General features: G+C 37.0%; 2 protein-coding genes across 2 annotated transcripts; both read left to right on the forward strand.

The window, feature by feature from the left end:
- Nucleotides 1-1,220: 1,220 nt before the first annotated feature.
- On the forward strand, nt 1,221-13,779 carry LOC122734765 (zinc finger protein 707-like). Its single transcript, XM_043975840.1, has 4 exons — nt 1,221-1,494; nt 12,824-12,950; nt 13,181-13,290; nt 13,646-13,779. The coding sequence occupies exons 1-4, from the start codon at nt 1,480-1,482 to the stop codon at nt 13,682-13,684; spliced, it is 291 nt and encodes a 96-aa protein (XP_043831775.1). The 5' UTR covers nt 1,221-1,479; the 3' UTR covers nt 13,685-13,779.
- A 577-nt stretch (nt 13,780-14,356) lies between these two features.
- Nucleotides 14,357-15,077, forward strand: LOC122745838 (zinc finger protein 3-like). Its single transcript, XM_043991296.1, has 2 exons — nt 14,357-14,549; nt 14,623-15,077. The coding sequence occupies exons 1-2, from the start codon at nt 14,357-14,359 to the stop codon at nt 15,075-15,077; spliced, it is 648 nt and encodes a 215-aa protein (XP_043847231.1).
- Nucleotides 15,078-22,241: the final 7,164 nt, after the last annotated feature.

Consider the following 22,241-nt stretch of genomic DNA (forward strand, 5'->3'; position numbering starts at 1 on the left):
ATGGGGAAAACAATATCATTGGTTATAGAACTTATAGCATCATACATGCAACATGATTGGTTAGAAATCGGGAATGCAGACTAACAATAACCCCACCTTCCACCTAGGAAATTCTGATTGATTTAGTCCACCTGCAAGAGTAACTAATGGTATATAGATAAGTTTCTTCTAATTGTATAAGAGTAGCCAGTGGTATAGAGACAACAGATTTTCTTTTAATTAAAGTGATTTATTGGGAAACTGAACTTTTAAACTTAACTCAGAAAGGAAAACTGAACTTTTGAACTCCATGAACTTCTGAACTTAACTCAGAGACAAAGAAATTTAAGCAGCTATACAAAATGTCAGCAATGATACAGAAGGAAATCAATTACAAAATAGAATCCATTTGTTTTTCTCACTTTGAACACATCTGGTATACATCTTGCACTTAAGTAAATTCACTGCCACCATATTGTAACTAGCAGGATCTTTCCATATTATATCTTTAGTTTTTTCTTGACCTAGTTGTTCAGAATCATCTTAGGCATCATTTATAACTTTACATTGCATGCTTAGTTTTTAATAAAACAATTTAATAAATTTAATAAAATAATCCATCAATAAATTCCAGCTTCTGCCAGATAAAACCTATAATCCTATAAAACCTATAAACCCTATAAAAACCTACCCTTATTGAGTTTATAGTCTTGTATGAGGGTAAGACAGAAATAAATAACTATAATTCCACTTAAAATGGCAGATTACATGACTTCTGGGGCTTGTTTGCCTGATCTGCAAAATGCAGGGGTTGGATTAGATGCTTTCTAAGGACATTTCTGGCTCAACTTTTTTTGATTGTGTGACTCAGATTTGAAATTGACACACAAGCATTAGGGTTCTTAATATAGAGGCTGTGAACTTTTGGGGGGGGTAATTTTGTAACTTTCAATACTATTGGTTTCCTTTGTAATCTATGTATTTAAAAATATTATTCTGGGAAGATATCCATAGACTTCACCAGACTGCCGAAGGTGTTTATGACATAAAAAGATTAAGAACCTGTGATAAAGAAACATATAGTTTCCTTCTGGAGGCACTAAAAATTGACAGAAATAGGGAAGTCAGAAATCACTAATTTTTATAACTATTAAAAGGCAAAGTCCTATCAAAACCATATTCATTTTCCTGGGATATAATAACTGGACATTGTGACTAGCTTTACTCACTGTCTTTCCATACTGTTCCCCTGAGGAGTCACAGAATCAACTACTGCCCTTTGTTTGCCCCTGTAGGACAAAGCTATTCACTGTAAGTTTTGTTGAATGACAATTTCCTGTGCTTCTTATCTTCAGATTCTTATCTGTGTACAGACAGTAAGGAGCCTTCTCAGAGAAACAAGAATCCTGGCAGCAGCTCAGGGGTCAGTGCCTTTTCCATCTGCCATCAGCTTCTCTTCATCTGAGATCCTTCAGCAGCAGAAGGTTCTGCACCACCTTCATGGTCTTCAACATGGTATTTGTCCTCTATCTCTGAACTTTTTCCCTTTAGATGCCAGCCTCTGGCATTTATCACCTACCCATCTACTGTCCCCAAAACACCTTAGCCTCAGTTATTTATGATCTACCAAGCATATTCTTCACAACATCCCTGAGAGGTTAGCATTGCAAAATGTTATTCCCATGTCACTGATGAGAAAACTGAGCTCCGAGAGATTAAGTGATTTGCCCTGATCACAAAGCTTATGAGCAGAAGAGCTGGGGCTCAAACTCCAAGTCCAGTGGTGAGTTGTATTTAGTCTGGAACCTTCTTACTTCTTGACAAATAACTGGAGTGCACTGTGATGTGATGTAAAAATTTTTTATTTAGACCTTTGATTTTATTGGTTAAGGACCTTCTGGCATGGGAACTTCCTCCACCAATGGAGATCAGCAACTTCTCTTCGATTTATAATCTTAGAGAGTTTTCTGGGTCACTGGGATATTAAATGACTTGCCCACAATTGCAGAGCTAGTTGTATGTCTCAGAGGCAAGACTTGAATCCAGATCTTTCTCACTTCAAGGCTGGTCCTATATCTACTGTAACCACACTACCTTTCACTATATAAAACTAACGCAAATTTCAATAGCTAGGCATAGACTGACATCTGCATCACAAATGCAGATTGTATGGGGATATTGGAATAGAAGAAAGAAGCCTGATTTCATGCACACTAAGTAGGAGTCAGCCCTATAGTCTTATTTTAAAATAAAATAGTATGATATTAGCATATAAAGTGTTTACCAGCTGGGGAGTAAGATTTTTACTTTGTATTATTAAGCTCCACCTTAGAGTAATCTATACAGGTTTTTTTTGTTGTTGTTGTTTTTTGTTTTTTAACACTAAACTTCACAAAGAAGTGTGACAAATGGAGGGTTTAGAGATTCATTTTCTTTGGGTATGGTTTATTTAGCTACAAATGTACTTAAATTTGCTATCATCTAACTCTGGGTATCAAACTCAAATAGAAACAGTTCTCTGTGGGCTGCATATTGACTTAGAAAACCACAAATTAACATTATTTTATATTGTATTTTTATTTATTTTGTTAAACATTTCCCAATTACTTTTTTTTTGGGTGGTGGGGCAATGGGGGTTGACTAACTTGCCCAGGGTCACACAGCTAATAAGTGTCAAGTGTCTGAGGCTGGATTTGAACTCAGGTCCTCCTGAATCCAGGGCCAGTGCTTTATCCATTGTGCCACCTACCAGCCCCTTCCCCCATTACATTTTAATCTGTTTCAGACCCCATTCTGTAGTTTTGGAGGCTGACATGTAACCTGTGGGCTGTGTGCTGTGAGTTTGACACCTGATCTAACCTACATTTCTCCAACTTGTCCACAAGAATTTAATGACAGGATTTGTTTAGTAGCTTCCTCAAAAAAAACAAACAAACCCAAAACCTTACTCTTTGTTCAACCAGTGTAGTTAATCTATCAAAAAAGCAATGAGTTTCATTTGATATGACTTGTTCTTAAGAAACCCATGCTTGATTTCCAGTGATCTCATTTAGAAACCTTTTAAAAATAATCCATTGTAGAATTTTATAAGGGAATAATAAGTTTTTATTAAGTTTTTAAGTTTTGCAAAGCCCATATGTATGTATTATTTAATCCTCCACAACCCTGTGAAATAGGTACTATTATTAGCATTCTCATTTCACATATGAGGAAATTGAGACAGAGAGGCTAGGTGACTGGTCCAGGGTCACATTGCTAAGGAAGTATCTGAAATAGGATTTGAACTCAGTTCTTCCTTACTTCAAGTCTAACACTCTATCCAGTGTGCCTCCTTGCTGCCTCTTTACTCTGTGATTTCTAGAATCCACCTTTTTCCAATTTTTAGAAATCTTGCCTGTTTTTCATACCTAGTCTTAGAGCCACTATTTTCATTTCCATGATTTTCGAATATGGCTGATCATTACTCTGCACTAATAATTAGATATTCCTTATGTTTTCTCAAACATAAATAAAAAGAAAAAGCCTTAAATTAGAACTAGTGGGATGGAATCTAAGAAATTTGTGCAAGATAGTATTCTGAAAAATCATAACAGTTTTTTAATGCCCAGCATGCCTTCTTCTATAGTTTTTTTTTTAATTTTTAAAAAAAATTTTAGGCAATGTGGGTTAAGTGACTTGCCCAGGGTCACACAGCTAGTAAGTGTCAAGTGTCTGAGGCCAGATTTGAATTCAGATACTCCTGAATCCAGGGCCAGTGTTTTAACTACTGCACCATCTAGCTGCCCTCTTCTATAGTTTATTGAACTGAACAAAGTTCAGTTATTGCTGAACTTTAAACATAATCAAGACTGATTAAACAGCCTAGAAAACTGTTTACATTAAAATTTTATTTCAGTACACAAATATCTTCTGTTTTGTGTCTGATCTCTGTTAACTCCTATTTTATGTACAATTTTTTCCTTTTATGAAGTCACAGTATAGATATTCTGTTACTGTTTTATTAGCTTCACATAAGTTTATATGAGGTTTTTCTATATTATTTTATATTTCCATATTTATAATTCTTAATTGTTTTAGTATATTCCATTTTATTTTATATGAATGACAAGTTTATTCAGCCATTCTTCTATCCTTGGACACCTATGTAATTTACAGTTTTTTCATATTGCAAGTAGTGCAGTTTTAATAGATTTTACAGTTTTTAAAAAAATTACTTTCAAGATAATAATTATGGAGTTATTTGGATCAAAGAGTATAATTATTTGTACGTTTACTATCCTGAGACAGTTTATCGTAACTTAAAATCATGCCTGATTGAAGCTAGTCTTTTAAAAATTGGTTCTTAATCTTTGTTGGCAGTAGACAGAATGTGAATACTTTAAAGAAATTATTTATATTCTGTAATCTTAATGATTCATTTATCATTTATTCTCTTAAACCTTCATTGATTTTCTTTATCATTCTTGTTTTTATTGGAATAATTTGTTGTGGATTCATCTTATCATTTTCTTTACTGAACTCATTGTCTCAATTATGTTTTGTTGAGTCCTGTTGTAGGCTATGAAATCTGGCAAAATAATCATTCCTACACCAAGATTAGAGTAACAAGAGTTTACTTACAAGATATAGCAGGTGATGTTCCAAGGATGCTTGTTGAATACAGCTTCCTGTGGTCTCCTGTGAAGATGCACTCATGAGCCTCTTGTGGAGGTAGACCACACAGAGCTGTGGTTCTATCAGCACATCTCAGTAATAAAGACCGGAATCTTACTATCCCCAGTGTTATACTTTTTAGTATTGATGATGCCATAGGTGCTTGGGCAGATGCGGTGGTTCCTGCTTTGCCCTCCCCACTAGAATAGCCTAGACTAAAATAGCCTGGACATCCCAATCACTGGATGGAGACTGTGCCTTATATACTCAACATCAGCATCTCTACATTGTACAGGTGGTCTGGCTTTCTTGGTCTTGTAGTAAAGGGTTCATATGTCTGCTTAAAGAATGACCTTTGCTGGTTCAAATTCAATCTCAGTTACTTACTTGGTGTGTGATCTTCAGGAAGTCATTTAAGCTTTCTTAGTTTCCTATTAAATGGGGATATTAATAGGATGTACCCCCCATAGTTGTTATGTAAGGGCTAAAATTCTAGCTATACTGTCTAAAATATCTAATGAGTGGTTGCCAATAAATTATAAGCTTTAGCAAGAGTTAGACTTTTAAGCATTTATTAAGGAGAATAAGAATTTGGTAAAGAGAGAGAGAAAAGGCCTAGATTCATCTATCTATTAAAGGGAGAGAGCATTCCTAGCTCTGCTCCCCGCCAGAGTCCACAGGAAAGAGAGTGAGCCAGCACGCCAGCCTCCCCCTCCTTCCTCCCACAAGCAAACTTCACTTCCTGATGCCAAAGAAAAGATGCATGGTCTTGCCCTCAGAGGCTCTCTCCTCATGTTGGAGCTTTCCTACAGTAAGTCTCCAGCAGGTGGCATCATTCCAATTGTTACAGTTATGAGGATTAAATGAGACAATAATTTTAAAGTGCTTTCTACAGTGCCTGGCACATAATAAGTACTACATAATGTTAGTTATTATCATTATCATCATTATTGGGGTCATCATGTAAATGGTTCTTGCTCTGCCTCAGTTTTTCTCAGTTCATATAGATCTTCCCAAGTTTCTCTGAATTTTTTATGTTTATTTTTATAGCACTAATTCCATTGTGTTTGGCACCACAATTTGCTTATCAGTTCCTCCAATCATTGGGTACCCAGTTTTCCTCCAGTTATTTGATATAAAAATTGCTATACCTAATCCTTTGTCTCTTCAAGACTTTGCCAACTTCACTTCTGCCATCCTTGCTGTCAGAGGTCACCAGTGTCCTCCTCAGTCATGATATCCATGTTTTTCAGTCTTCATTCTTTTCCCCTTAAATGTAATGTTTGACACATTTAATTGCCCTATGGGGATGAATTTGCCTGGATTTTTATAATTCAGAACGTGCCTTGAAGGATTCCCTAAAGTTTAGTGAGGAGGGAGAGCACCCCAGACATTGGGGTCCAGCTGAGCAAAGACATATAGAGGCAGAAACTGGGCTGTTATTTAGAAGAAGCATTGAGCAGGCCAGTTTGGCAAGAATAGAGAATTCTTAGAGAATCATATGAAGTGACTGAAGAAAGGCAGGTGGGAATCAGATTGGGGAGGGCTTTAATTGTCAGACCAAAGTGTATGTGTTTCCTAGAGGCAATAAAGAACCATAGATTTACAAATAGGGGAATAATGTGGTCAGATCTCTGGATTAGGCATTTCAGGGAGGTAGGCCAGCAGCAAGCACTGTAAATAAATATCCTCCATCCAACTTCTTTCTTGTGCCTCTTCAAGGTGTGGATATGATCCTAGGTTCTGAAAAATTATAGCACATTCATAATCTGTCAGGACCTTCCAAGTTGGAAAGATTTCAACTATAGCCTTAATGACTGACTGAACTAAATAGGGAGAGTTTCTTCAGCTGGTTGGGCTGAGCAATGATGTTTCCCCCTTCATTTGCTTGATTTAAAAAAAAAAAGTTTTATTTGTGTGTTTTGTTTTTATATCACAAACATTTACAAATTAATCCTACTTTGTGAGAGCTGTCTTATAACAAAGTAAAACACAACAAAATAAAACACTTAAACATCACTAATGATACAGTAACTTCATCTGAAATTGACTCCAACATTTCACAGCTGTAGTACCCCTTACTTCCCTTTTAAAAAAATAATCTATTATATATATATATATATATATATACACACATATATGTCTCTGTTATATATGTGTATGTATATAGTGTACTCTATATAGGTCTCATTCTTTACACTAAATCAATCGCTTCTTTGTAATAGCATATTTCATCATCAGTTTTCTAGAATCATAAATGATCATTATTATTGATCATGATTCTTAAAATTGTCAAAGTTGTTTTTTATAGTTGCTACTGTATAAACTGTTCTGATTTTATTCATTTCATTCTTCATCTTTTTATAGAAGTCCTCACAATTGTTCCTTTTTATAATTTTGATATTATAGTATAAGTTGTGCTGGTTCTATTTGCTTCACCCTTTATCAGTTCATATAAGTCTTTCCATGTCTTTTTGTTTTTGTTTTTGTTTTTTTAAGTGAGGCAATTGGGGTTAAATGACTTGCCCAGGGTCACACAGCTAGTAAGTGTTAAGTGTCTGAGGCCGGATTTGAACTCAGGTACTCCTGACTCCAGGGCCAGTGCTTTATCCACTGCGCCACCTAGCTGCCCCTCTTTCCGTGTCTTTTTGAAACCACCATTTTCTTTATTTTTTAGAGCATAGTAGTACTGCAGTCACATTCACTTAACTCAACTTATTTAGCCATTCCTCAGTTGATGGACCTCTGGTTAATTTTCAGTTTTTTGCCACCACGAAAAATAGCTTCTATAAATATTTTTGTACATAAGGGAACTTTTCCTCTTTCTTTTTAGTATAGGTCTACCAGTAGTATAACTAGTTCAGAAGGCATTCACTGTTTATTACTTTTTGTGTATAATTGCAAAATGCTTTCCAGAGTGATTGTATCCATTCTTAGGTCTACCTACAATAAATCAATGTGGTTGTCTTCCTACAGCCTCTCCAACATTTATCATTTTCCCTTTTTGTCATTTTTGCTACTCCAGTGAGGTATGAGTTAGAATATCAGAATTTCTTTTTATTTGATTTTCCCTGATCAGTAGTAATTTGGAGCATATTTTTATAGATGGCCTGTACTTCTTATTTTGAGAACTGTCTCTTTGTATTAAACTATCAATTGGGGAATGGTTCTTTTTCTTAGAAATTTGAATCAGCTACTTATATATCCTGTGAAAGAGATCTTTATCAGAGAAACTTAGAAAGACTTTCCCCCAAGCTAATTTTTTTCCTTTTATTCTTAGCTTAATGGGATTCGTTTGTGCAAACAATTTTTAGTTTTATGTAATCAGAATTATCTATTTTATCTTCTGTGTTATGCTTTGATCATTAACTTTCTTTCCTATTCATAGATCTGATAGGTAATTTTTTCACATGTTTTTGTAATTTGTTTATGATGTGACCTTTTACATATAGGGCATATACCTATTTGGAACTTGTCATTGTATATAGTGTGTGTTGGTCAAAATCTAACTTCTGTACTGCTATTTAATTTTCTCATTAATAAAAATGATAATACTACCTAAATTAATTTACTTATTTAATGCCATTCCAATCAAACTACCAAAGGATTACTTCATTGAACTAGAAAAAAACAATAATGAAATTCATATGGAAGGAGAAAAAAGGTCATGAATCTCAAGAGAAATAATGTAAAGAAATAGGAACAAAAGGAGCCCAGCAATGCCAGATCTCAAAATATACCACAAAGCAGTAATTATTAAAAACAATTAGGTAATGACTAAAAAGTAGAGAGATTGATCAGTAGAATAGATTAGGGATACAATCTACAGAAGCAAATGTATTTAATTCTTTAGTATTTAGTAAACTCAAAGATACTTGTTTTAATTATACAAGGTTCGCCTCACCCTCTCACCTACCATCCAGTTATGAATTTAAGAAAAACAAAATCCATTACAAACATGTACATCATCAATAAACACTTGTTATGTGCCAGGCTCAGAGTTCCTGCTCCCAAGGAGTTTACAATCTGATGGGGGAGACAGCAAACAAAAATATAAACAGGAGAAATAGGAAATAATTGAGAGAGTGGAGGCACTAGAATTAAGAGAGTTTGAGAAACGCTTCCTGTAGAAGACGGGATTTTATTTGGGACTTATATGGGAAGGAAGCAGGTGCAGGTGGTGATGTGTAGTCAATAACTGACTGTGTTTCAATTCAGTAAAGATGAGTTAGCCTGATATAGCAGTTTTTATAAAGTATTGGTCTTAGAGCCAGAAAATTTGGATTCAGGTCTTTGTTTTGGTACTTGGATGAAGGAATGAATGAAAAAGCAGTAGGCAAAATGTACTACTTACTGACAGTTGTAGAAATGAGACAGTCTCTGCCCTGAAAAAGCTTTTATCCTAATGGAAACAATATGTATAGAGGAGTAGTGGCTAGGGAAGGATAAAGTTACAAGGATGTTGAGTGGAGCTGTCGAACAGTTGAATACTATGCCCTTTCTAGTAGAACTCGATAGTATCCATTTGATTACTGTTTCCAGATCAAAAGGTAAAGAGGATGTAAGGGCACAGAGATTGAGTTATGGAAACAGCAACATAGTAGGAAGATGACACGGTCAGGTGGCTGTAGCCTGCTAGGTGTTGTGACTTTGTGTGTGTGTGTGTGTGTGTGTGTGTGTGTCTTTTCATCAATAATTAGCACAACCCCTGAATTCTAGTTTGGAGATTACAGTGTCTCTTTTCATCAATAATTAGCACAACCCCTGAATTCTAGTTTGGAGATTACAGTGGCAACCCCGGGGATCATGACAGAAAGTTGGTGTGGTTAGGAGGCTGATCCCAATTAGATACTATGATGAGCTCTTAGCAATCATCATGGCAAATCTGGCCAAGTCATTTGCCCCTTTATGGACTAATTTCCTCTTTTACAAAATGATAGAGTTGAACTAGATAATCTCTAAAGTCCCAGCTCTAAAATTCTGTGAGTTGTTTTTTTAAAAATCTATATTACGGGGCAGCTAGGTGGCGCAGTGGATAAAGCACCGGCCCTGGATTCAGGAGGACCTGAGTTCAAATTCGGCCTCAGACACTTAACACTTACTAGCTGTGTGACCCTGGGCAAGTCACTTAACCCCAATTGCCTTACCAAAAAAAAAAATCTATATTACAGCGTTCCATGATATGGTTAAAGACCAGTCATCCTTGCTGACAAAATTATATGCAAAGTAATCTGTTAGAATACAAAAAAAAGACAGGAAGGAAGGAAGGAATAAAGAAAAGAAAAATAATAAACCCTTTGCCCTTCAGGAGCTGATAGTATAATAAAGGACATTGGATATATACTCAAATAAAAATGATAAAAGGTCAAATGGGTTAGGGATATAGAGATTCAGAAAAGGTGTTTTAAAGGAATTTGAAAAGAGAGAGATTATTTTCAGTTTAAGGTATCAGAAGGATTAATGGAATACTTATCTAGACTTTGAAGAAAGAGGTTTTGAGCAGGTAGAGCTGTCAGATGAGTTTTTTCCTCATTTGAAGAGAAGGCTTTGGGGAATTTACAGAGGTGTTGAGGATGCAAGTGAAATCAGGAATGAATGAAGTAATGATTAAATAATGGAAGCAGGAAACAACCAGTAGCTCCATTTGGTTGTAGTATGTACAATGCATGAAAGGAAGTATTTTGAAATTAGACTGGGAAAGTAGATTGGTTCATATTCTTTTTTTATTTTTTTATTTTTTTAATTCTTTGCAGGGCAATGAAGGTTAAGTGACTTGCCCAGGGTCACACAGCTAGTGTCAAGTGTCTGAGGCCGGATTTGAACTCAGGTCCTCCTGAATCCAGGGCCGGTGCTTATTCTTTTTTTTTAATTAATAAAGTATTTTATTTTTTTCCATTACATGTAAAGATAGTTCTCAACTTTTGTTTATATAAGCTTTACAATTTCAGATTTTTCTCCCTCCCTCTCCCCCTCCCCCCTCCCCTAGACAGCAGGTAATCAGATATAGGTTATAAATAAATATATATACACACACACACACACACACACACACACACACACACACATAATAACATTAATCCTATTTCTGCATTAGTCATGTTATAAGAGAAAAAAATCAGAGCAATGATGAAAAACCTCAAAATAGAAAAAAAACAGCATCAAAAACAAAAGAAATAGTATGGTTCATTCAGCATCTATACTCCGCAGTTCTTTTTTTTTTTTTTTTGGTGTCATATTCTAAGAGTTTTAAATTCATGGATAAGGAGTTTCTAATTTCAGCTCTATAATCAGGTAGTCATAGAGAGTTTCTAACTAAGGGAATGAAATGTTCAGACCTGTGAATTAGGAATATTGTTTTGGCAACTGTTCAGAGGGTCAATTTTAGAGATATGTGAAATTGAAGGCAAGGAAACTAGTTAGGATGCTTTTACAATAGTATAGTTCAAGGATTCTTTTTGGGGGGTGGGGTGTCATGGACCCATTCTTGGAATAAGGGTTTTTTTGTTGTTGTTTTTTGTTTTTGGTGAGGCAATTGGGATTAAGTGACTTGCCTAGGGTCACACAGTGTCAAGTGTCTGAGGTCGGATTTGAACTCAGATCCTCCTGACTCCAGGGCCAGTGCTCTATCCACTGTGCCACCTAGCTGCCCTGAAATAAGGTTTTTTAATACATAAAATACATCAGATTACAAAGGAAACCAATTACATTGAAATGCAATTTTCAAAATAGCAATGAATGAAATAATGAAAAGCATTAATTAAGCACTTAATATGTGTCAGATACTGTGCAAAGTGCCACAGATACAAATACAAAATTTAGACATCTGCTCCCTTGGAGCTTAAACTCTTAATAGGGAAGATAGCATGTTGGAGGGTGGTATAGGGTATGGTATTCTGCTAACTATGCCAGTTGTTGGATACAAGCAGGGGCTCAGATGTATATGTCTCCTGTATCCACGAGATAACAACTTGATATTGAAGAAAGCCATTGACAACTCCAGAGTTAAAGAGATTCAAAGGAGACTTATTTATAGGGTGGGGTCAGTGTCCAGGATGGCTGGCAGATGTTATGTGAATTCCCATCTAGCCCCTCTTCAACTTTTCCTGATATATATATACACACACACACACACACACACATATATATATATATATATATATATATACGCACATATATATAGGCATACCTGGCAGAAAGCCTTTGTCTGTGCAAGCACGATTCAGAGGTATAGGGGCACGTGCTCAGGAGGTTGATTGTTCAAAAGGTTGTGTGACTTCCCTGTGCTTGGCTAGCTCATGCTGTCTGCACTTTAAGTGCCCCACATAGGGCCCTTCCTTATTTGAGCATCCTGTTCTGCATGTCTTGGATCCCATACTCCATCTATACTTCGCTGGGAAACTTGATAAGAAAATTTCTAAGACTGTCAAAGACAGAGTGGTAGCATGCTGTAAAGATGTGCATGCACTTATACCTCCCCTTATGTAACAGGGTGAATGGGAGGTCAGATTTTTTCCTTGTGAGATCTGGCCAAACAGCTAAAGCCATGGTACCCTAGAGGTGGCAATAAGGGAAGGGACTTATTGTCTGGGGAATGACAAAGATGGTAAGTAGGATGATAGGACATTGGATTGCTCTGCCCTTTCCAGAGGCAGGGGTAGTGTTGTTTTTATCAAAAGTGCTTAGAGCAAGAGGTGGAAAGGGTGGTGTGTAGTATGGGCACCTAGGGCAGGGCAGAAAATGGCCAGGGTGAAGCATTAGTGAGGAAGTTTAACATGCTAAGTTGGGGGCACTTTATATTTAGGTTTCTTACCAAGGTACCAAATACATAGGATCATAAATTACCTCCAGTACTAAATAGGAACTAAGGAACATATTCTCCCTTTTAGATAGGTTGATTGGTTGTTTTTTCATTTGGACCCACAATTCATTGGTTTATGGAAACTCTGGTAAAGTAAATATCTACCATTGCTGCTCAGGAACTGCTTGACCCTTTATGGTTTAAGAAATTTGTTTGGAGCACTAAGACTTGCTCAGAGTCACATGACTAGAATGGTCAGAGGTATGACTTGAACCCAGGTCTTCCAGGCACTGCAACTGGTTGTCATATAGCCTTTATACACATAAACTAAATATTTAAAATTTCTAAAGTGGTTCCAAACTTCCATGAGGCAGCAAGAATGTATTCTTTCAGGAGCTGGTGACCTTTGAAGATGTGGCTGTATATTTCACAAGGAAGGAGTGGGGATGGCTTGATCCTGCTCAGAGGAATCTTTACAGAGATGTGATGCTAGAGAACTATGGGAACTTTGTGTCAATGGGTAAGAAGTAATTTTTATGGCAACATTTCCAAACTAACCACCTTCTAGAAAAAGGTTTTTGAACCCAGCTCAGAGACCATTCGCATATCTCTCATTTGACCTTTCTATATATTAGCTGTAGCTTTAAAAATCATTCCCTATCTGCAGACCTACAGTCCAGCTGTGAGCTTAGAAAGTTCTGGTATTTTAGTATGAATCATCGTGTTCTATATGTTCTTTCCTAAAATCAGGGCTTCCATTCTCCAAACCTGATGTTATCTCCCAGCTGGAGCAAGGAGAAGAGTCATGGGTTGAGGATATGCAAGAGCCTGAAGGAGAACTTTCTCCAGTTGTTACAGTGGTAAAGTGGGTGAAATCAGATCCCATTGGAGAGAGCAGAATATGAGAGCAAAGCTAATTTGCGGACTCCTGAGCAATAAAATGAGTTGTGGGTAGAACTCCTCACTCTCTTAGTGGGTGTACTTAGTTGTTTGGGCTCACCTTTTCTTCTATCCTGCATGTTCTTCCTAGGGAGGTGATAATCTGAATACCTTTTCTCTCCCCATATTTTCATTGGATCTCTTGGTAATTTCTGGCACTTTGAAATTTTTTAAAATTTCTGTTTTATTTTTATTTCAGTTTGAAATTCTCTTTTTCTGCTGTAGTGTTAATTTTTTCTCCCAAAGAAGTGGTCACTGTTACCTTTTTTTATTCAGGTTTTAAGAACAAATCTGAGAATGAAAATTTTACTCTAAGGGAGGAAATCCCTAAAACACTTGAACTATATGGAAATATAATAGAAAGACCCCCCAACGGACATATTCCAAACTGCAGAATTTGGACTAGCCTTTGGACAGGAAAACAATTTAGAAGGACAAACAAGACACTTCTTAGAGGAGAGATGGAGTAAATCAGCTTTGCAACCAAGAGGCTCTCAGCAGCTGACAGTTTTCCACAACCAAATGTCTAGAGATGATGGCCAAGAGTATAATGAATTTGGTAAAACCTTCAATTGGAGTTCAAAGCTCATAACTCACCAAAGAATTCCTAAAAGAGGAAGAGGCCGAAATTTTTCTCAGCATTTAGCCCTTATTCAACACCAGGGAATTCACAGTGGAGAGAAACGTTATGGATGTCGTGATTGTGGCAAAACCTTCAGTCAGAAATCAGGATTTACAAGACATCAGAGAATTCACACTGGAGAGAAGCCATATGAATGCAATGAATGTGGAAAAAGCTTTAGTCGTAGCTCAAATCTCACGGAACATAAAAGAATTCATACTGGAGAAAAACCCTACAAATGTAACAAATGTGATAAAGTCTTCAGGCTAAAATCAAATCTTAATTGTCATGAGAGAGTTCATACTGGGGAACGACCTTATGAATGCAATATCTGTGGGAAAAATTTTCCTCAATTGTCCAGTGTTATGAAGCATCAGAAAATTCATACTGGAGATGGCACCTGTAAATGCATCGAATGTGGGAGAATCTTAAGTAGCCAGCTCCGCCTTATTGAACACTGCAGAATTCATACTGGTGAGAAACCTTTTCAGTGTAGTGAATGTGGGAAAGGCTTAAGCAGCAGGTCAAGTCTTCTTCAGCATTATAGGATTCATTCAGGTAAAAAACCTTTTAAATGCAATGAGTGTGGAAAATCTTACCGTAAATTCTTAGGATTAATTGATCATCAAAGATACCATACTGGAGAGAAACCTTATATTTGCAAGGAATGTAAAAAAGCCTTCAGCCGCCATTCAGTCCTTATTCGACATCAACGATCCTCACACTGGAGTGAAACCATTTAAATGTGATGAATGTGGAAATACTTTCACTCGAAGATCGGTTCTTAATGAACATCTAAGAATACATTCTGGAGTAAAGCCATATGAATGTAATGAGTGTGGGAAAACCTTTACTCGAAACTCTACCCTTAATGAACACCAGAGAATCCACACTGGGGAGAAACCTTATGAATGTAATGCATGTGGGAAAACCTTCAGATGTGGTTCATACCTTACTATACACCAGAGAATTCACACGGAGGAGAATCCATATGCATGTAATGTATGTGGGAAAAACTTTAGTCTGAGCTCCACCCTTATTCGACATCAGAGAATTCATACTAGAGAGCAGCCCACTAGGCTCTAAGCTCCTTGAGGCCAGTGATGTAATCTTAGTTAAACTTTGCATTTTCCCCTACCTCTGCACACGGTAGTTGCTTAGTTAATGGTTGAACTGAATTAAATGTTATGAACATGGAAATGCCTTCAGAGTTCTCATCTTATCAGATAAATAGAGAATTCAAACTGGAGAGAAGCCATGTGAATATAACATATAAAGAAAAAGCCATTATTTACCAGTCATTTCTCATCTAAGACCAGAGAACTTACACTCCAGTTAACTTATACATGAAATAGTCATTGGGAATGGATAATATTTATAGATTGAAGAATATATGGTATGTCATATTCTTATAATAGATTGTAAAGTTTTTGAGGGTAATGGCTAAATTTTTAAAAATTCAGAATGTATAGCATCCAGCCCTGTGCCGTTTTTAGAAACATACTTGATACATACTGGTTCATCAAATGACTAAACTGATGACTGTAAATTCCTTCAGTGGCAACTACCTTCTTAGTCATTATATGAGAATCCCATCTTGGAGAAAGATTATGAGGAGTTAGGACTGGAGATTGTTGTGGAACAGAGATAGTAATTGAAATCCCGTAAGTTAATGTGGTCCCTAAACAAGTGCGTATTTAGTCAGAGAAACATGACCCAGTCCTGACACTTAAGAAATACTAACATTTGAAGAGTAGTAAGAAATGGGATCAGTACTAAGGTAGTTGGGAGAAAATCATTGCATCATAGAAAAGCAAAACTAAATGGGTTTTAGAGATCATGTCTCTAGTTTCAATTATGCATGTCCAAAAGTTAGCTGAATATCTCCACCCAGTTGTCCTGTCAGCATCAAAACTGACCTCACACTTTTCCTCCTAAACTTTTCCCTCCTCTAAACTGCTGTTTTTTTCTTGAGGGTACCATCCTCAGAACCTCAGTAAGTCCTACCTCAACCCTGCTGTTTCCATGTCCTGCTGTTTCTTTTTTTATAATGTCTGTCTGTCTGTCTTTCTTTCGCTCTCTCTTTCTATCCTTCCTTCCTTTCTTCATTCCTTCTTTTTTGGTGGGGCAAAGAAGGTTAAGTGACTTGCCCAAGGTCACACAGCTAGTAAGTGTCAAGTCTTTGAGACCAGATTTGAACTCAGGTCCTTCTGAATCCAGGGCCAGTGCTTTATCCACTTCACCACCTAGCTGCCCCCACAATGTCTTTCTAATCCAATCCTTTTTTTTTTCACTCACATAGACACTCCCATAACTACTTAATACCCTTTTAATTGGTCTTCCTACTTTTAGTCTCTTGCTTCTTCATCCTTCAAACAGCTTCCAGAACAATCTTCCTAAAATATAAAATATCGTGCATTTCTCTGGCTCAAACAACTTAAGCAACATCACAGTAGAATGTAATGTCCTTGAGGACAAGGATTTTTTTGTTTTTATCTTTTTATCTTCATTCCCTAACACAGTATAGTACCTTGAAAATAGTGGGCATTTAAGAAATATCTTAAATTAAATTTGTTGAACTTCCTAAATTGAAAGAAACCGAAACACAAACAGGAAAGTAATGGACCTAAGGAAGCCTAGAACTTAATTCTCCTGACTTTCAGGTCAGTACTCTTTAACTGTTTACTACCTCTAATAAAGTATTACTGTAATTCATCAGTCAGATGAATAGAAGTTCTTCCTTGGTAAATCTAGTGACAAAAAAGGCTCTCAGCTGTCTAGAGGGGGAATATGTAGATGGGAACACTAAGTGAAAAGGCCCACATTACAGAGAATTGCTGAAAAGCTCTGCCAGCCTGGGTCTGAAAAACCTAGAATCAACTTGGTCTGACCTCTTGAGTGGGGAGTATTCTAGATAAAGAGCTGAAAAGGTAATTGAAGAATTGCTACATTATGCCACTTAGATTGTGGTGGCTTTAGAGAATCTTAAGTAACTTAATTGTTTCCCAAAGGGTGGGATGTTTAAGCATGTGCAATGCCACTAAAATCATTCAAGGTGAAGATTGAAAAGACATAATTGTATTGAGCTGGGAGAGCAATAAATAACTTCAGAGGTATTTGCTATTAACCATACTGCATAGTTGCTGTGTGTACATATAGAACCATGTTAGAGTGCCTAAAGAGAAGATAGAATCCTTAAACCTATTGAGTTTGGCAACATGAAGAGGGAGATATTATCCAAAGTTGTTGCTTTGAAAAGGATCATGGGAAGGGGCCCCTGGGGGAAACTAATAAGTTAGGATTGTGGTGTGGTATAGTGGAAAGTACCCTGGATTCAATACCTCCCTGGTAGAATTAGGGAATTGGACTATTCTGTTACCAGCCATGGGTCATAGATCCCTGGGCACTACTATGATACAAAATTATTGTATCATAAAAGTTCCTGAATCCGTATGAACATCAAGCACAGCTATTTTTATCTTTAACTCCAAAGAATATATTAGTATGAATAACGGGGTTTTTGTTGACCAGTTTTATATTATCAATGTTTCAATTGTGCCTAATAAGAAAAATTTTTTCCTGACCTTTCAGAATGAAATGTGACCTTTACTTTTGCTGAAACCTGCCCCCTCCTAGAGTGGGTCTTTGGAGTTGTCTACTGTCTGATTTCACGAGGTATCAAATTTGCTTTTTCACTGATAATCCTGCTTTGGTTTTGAATAATTATATTTTCTTTCAGCTTAATTCAGTTTATGTATTTTTTTATGATGAAAAGTTCTAAGACTATATTGGTATATGTTAGAAAGTAGTTGCTTGTGAATTTTTATGATTTCAGCGGTTATTTGGGCTTAGAGACTGTCCTACCAGAGATCAATTTTGGATGCTTAATTTACCTGGGATAGCTTTTTCCCTATCAATTTATAAGATGTATTTTAGTGAGAATGCTGAAAAGAACAATTAGAGCATTCAGAACCAGATGGATTCCAGTTCCCTTCAAGGAGACTTCATATAGAAGCATGGTGAGCATTAGCAAGAGGGCTTGCTGATTGAATTACTTGTGAGTCATTGTGTTTATGACTGAACAGTTGCTGTATTTTCATTTTCAGTGGAGGCTACTGTGTTTACTGCAGATTTTTGGAGTAACGTCAGTGTAAGTGAAGTAGAATTATAATAAATAAGCAAACATATGCTCTTTAGGCTGAATAAGTATTATACTATGTATTGCTTTTTAACAAAAAATGTGTGTAGATTTTTTTTGTGACTAATAAAAATACAAGATTATTTAAAAGCATTCCTGAATTCCTAGTAGCCTTTTCATCATACATTTTCTCAATCATTGGATGCTGGAAGTACAACCATAATGGGACTCTGACAATTTTTTTTATATTAAAAAGAGGTCTTCATATTCTAAAAGACTGGGAACCAACCATTGCCTACTTCTCAAGTCTCTTCCTACTTTAAATCCTATGATTTGGATTCAAATCTCATATCTGTGTGACTTTGGGAAGTCACTTCCCCACTTTGAGTCTCAGTTTCCTCACTTGTAATATGAGAAGATTAGACTACATTATATTCATAGCCTCACCCAACTCTGTAATTCTATGAGGCTGAGAATAGGAGGTTGTATTTGGCAATTAGGAAGTCAGAGTTTTTGGGGCTGCTAGGTGGCGCAGTGGATAGAGCACTGGCCCTGGATTTAGGAGTACCTGAGTTCAAATCCAGCCTCAGACACTTGACACTTAGTAGCTGTGTGACCCTGGGCAAGTCACTTAACCCCCATTGCCCCAAAAAAAAACAAAAAAGAAAGAGTTCCAAAGCTTGGAAATGTAGTAATTTAGGGAGAAGGGAAGATTAAAGGTGAACATTCAGGGAAAGATAAGAAGGCTATTGAATTTGAGGTTTAGAAATCAGATCAGGGGCAGCTAGGTGGCGCAGTGGATAGAGCACTGGCCTTGGAGTCAGGAGTACCTGAGTTCAAATCCAGCCTCAGACACTTAACACTTACTAGCTGTGTGACCTTGGGCAAGTCACTTAACCCCAATTGCCTCACTAAAAAAAAAAAAAAAAAAGAAAGAAATCAGATCAAAGGGGTGATGTGATCAATATGAATATTGAAATGTGTGAGCATCACATCTAGGACTGGAGAGGGGAGACAGTTTCATAAGTGAAAAAAAAAGAGGGACCAGGGAGAGGACAGTAATGACAGAGAAGGCAGTAAGATTTTCAGAGGGGGAAAAGACCTCAAGTGCATCTAGCCTAGCCCCTCCATTTGAATGATAAAGTTTTTTCTTACATTGAATCTAAACCCATGGCAACTTCTGCCGGTTGTTCCTAGCTCTGCCCTCTGGCCATGCAGAACAAGTCTAATTCCTCTTGAACATAAGAGCCCTACAAATACTTGAAGCTGACTCATATACCCTTTAAGTCTTCTCTCCTTTAGTTAGAGTAATCCCAGTTCCTGCAGGATTTCAAGGCCCATCACCATTCCAATCAACTTCCTCTTAATCTTCTCTCATATCTTTCCAAGAATGTGGTACCTAAACCAAACACAATGCTGAAGATTTAGTATAACCAGTGCACCATACAACAGGACTATTCTCCTTTTTTCTAAATATGATGCCTTTCTCAATGGAGATTAAGATTGTATTAATGTTTTAGATTGCTATATCAAACAGTTGAATCATAGTAAGTTTGCAGTCTACTGAAACTCCCCATGCCTTTTTTTCAGATGAGTTGTTTAGCCCATACTTCCTTCATCTTGTATTTGTGAGGTAGATTTTTTAAAAAATCCAAATGGAAGGGGGCAGCTAGGTGGCACAGTGGATAGAGCACCGTCCCTGGATTCAGGAGGACCTGAGTTCAAATCTGACCTCAGACCCTTGATACTTACTAGCTGTGTGACCCTGGGCAAGTTACTTAACCCTCATTGCCCTGCAAAAACAAAACAAAAAAAAACCCCCAAATCCAAATGGAAGTCTTTACATTTATCTTTGTTGAATTTTACCTGACCAGATTCAGCTCAATGTTCTAGCTTGGTAAGATCTTTTTTATTTCATCCAACATGTTAACTATACCTCCTAGCCTTGTGTTATATATAAATTGGATCAGTATACCATCAAATCCTTTATAGAGGCATAGTAGATAAAGTGTTGAACTTGGAGTCAAGAAGACCCCAGTTCAAATTTCACCACTGATATCTACTACCTTTTCGGCCATGGGCAAGTCATTCCATCTCAGGCTGTTTAATTGCCTGTAAGATGGGGATGATAATAGTTGCAGGATTTATCTCCCATGACAGGCAGTGTGATATAATGGATCAAGAACCCTCCTGGAAGGCAAGACTTCAACACATCTGTGTTATCCAGAGCAAGTCTCTTTACCTTCTCAGGACTCCAGACAGATCTTGGACAGAAAGTGCCAGCCTGCACTGGTAAAGGGAGTTTCCTCATCTGGGAGTTCCTCTAAAATGATAAAATCTAGTTCCTATCCCTAGCCCATGGATCTCACAGGATTATTGAAAGGCTTAAATGACACAATGTATATATTATAATAATGAGGCACTACTGGGCCAGCAGGTCTGGGAGACTCACTCTTTTCTGAAGACACCCCAAGCTCCGACCCATGTACAGAAATTGGGTTCAGCCCTGAGGGAACTTGGTTCTTTTCTTTTTTTTTTAAATAATAAACATTTTTATTTATAGTTTTGAGTTCCAATTTTTTTCCCTCCTCCCTGAAGTGGTAAGCAATCAGATATGCGTTATACATTTACAATTATGTAAAATATTACCATTTTAGTCATTTTGTACAAGAAAACATGATTAAAAGAAAAAAATGAAAGAAAGTGAAAATAGCATGCTTCAGTCTGTTCAATTAAAATCAGTTCGTTCTTCGGAGGTGGATAGTATATTTCATCAACTGTCCTTTGGGATTGCCTTGGATCATTGTATTGCTGAGAATAGTTAAGTCATTCACAGTTCTTTATCAAACAATATTGCTGTTTCTGTACACAGTGTTCTCTTGGTTCTGCTCACTTCACAATGCATCAGTTCATACAAGTCTTTCCAGGCCTTTCTGAAATCATCTTGCTTGTCAGGAACCTGGTTCTTTATATTGGTTCTTTATCCTCCCACCTCAGAACCCTGGAGAAAATCACTTAAAGCTTAGGTGTTGTGGATAAAGCACTGGCCTTGGATTCAGGAGGACGTGAGTTCAAATCCAGCCTCAGACACTTGACACTTAACTAGCTGTGTGACCCTGGGCAAGTCACTTAACCCTCATTGCCCTAAAACAAACAAACAAACAAACAAAAAACAAACAAAAAGCTTAGGTGTTGCTCATGTTTAAGGTCTCCCTCAAAGGTAAAGTAGAAATATATCAATCAATATACAGTATGCATCAGTTATGAGACAGATGTTTATTTCCTTTACAAAAGAAATTCGTAGAAGAATCACAGCATGTATTGACAAAACACTTAAACATAAAAGCAGTCATTTGTAGATATTATTTTATTCTTCCAGGAGGTTGATACTTAAAACATTAAAACATGAAGTATTTAGTGGGCCTATTGAGTAGACATTTACATCTTAGCTTTGTACTTTCTGAACAATTCCATCAAAATCCACATCTTCTGGCAAATTAGACCAGTGACTGGGCTCATCCTCCTGCCAGTGGTCATCTTCTCTTTTACGAAGCACTGTGGTAGTATAGGTGTAATAGAGGCACCTTCTTTAGTTCAATCAGCACTGATGGAAGGACCCAGGAACTCCTGACATCTCCAATTTCACAAGCCAAGGCTTGAAATATCCATCTCATGGTCACTGTTTGTGTGCCTATTCTCAGGAAAAGAAACAGAATAGGTATCCCAGCTTAGGGTCACCTGGATGAATATCTGCTCCAGCAGCCACATGTGAGTAGTTACAATTTTTGCCAAGGAGAAGAAAGGCTGCTCTTCCCCAGCCCTTCCAGGAATTCCAAAAGAAAGGATTTCTTAGCCCCAAATTCCAAGTTAAGGTGGAAGAGAAAGAAAATGGAAGCTCTCTCTCCTTTAAAACTGATGCCTTCTCCCATAGCTTGGAGCCATTATAGAGGATGCCAAAGGACCAAGTAGGGTTTGCTGCGTCATCCTAAAGTACCAAATCCTTCAGCACTGAGATAGAATACAGCAGAAGTGGCCTCTGGTTCTACACTTGGGCGTCAGGAGGAGATTACCTATTTGTTCTCACTATGTAAAAAGAATGTTGCATATGTTAA

The sequence above is a fragment of the Dromiciops gliroides genome, chromosome 1, assembly GCF_019393635.1.
Source record: "Dromiciops gliroides isolate mDroGli1 chromosome 1, mDroGli1.pri, whole genome shotgun sequence".
NCBI lineage: Eukaryota > Metazoa > Chordata > Mammalia > Microbiotheria > Microbiotheriidae > Dromiciops > Dromiciops gliroides.

What these genes read in the sequence shown, in the direction of transcription:
- LOC122734765 (XM_043975840.1), top strand. An exon ending in TGGGAACTTTGTGTCAATGG is followed by an intron (nt 12,951 to 13,180) that starts GTAAGAAGTAAT and finishes TCCTAAAATCAG; the next exon opens with GGCTTCCATTCTCCAAACCT. An exon ending in TTTCTCCAGTTGTTACAGTG is followed by an intron (nt 13,291 to 13,645) that starts GTAAAGTGGGTG and finishes TTTTTTATTCAG; the next exon opens with GTTTTAAGAACAAATCTGAG.
- LOC122745838 (XM_043991296.1), top strand. Translation starts at nt 14,357, where the DNA reads ATGAAGCATCAGAAAATTCATACTGGAGATGGCACCTGTAAATGCATC. An exon ending in GCATTATAGGATTCATTCAG is followed by an intron (nt 14,550 to 14,622) that starts GTAAAAAACCTT and finishes TGATCATCAAAG; the next exon opens with ATACCATACTGGAGAGAAAC.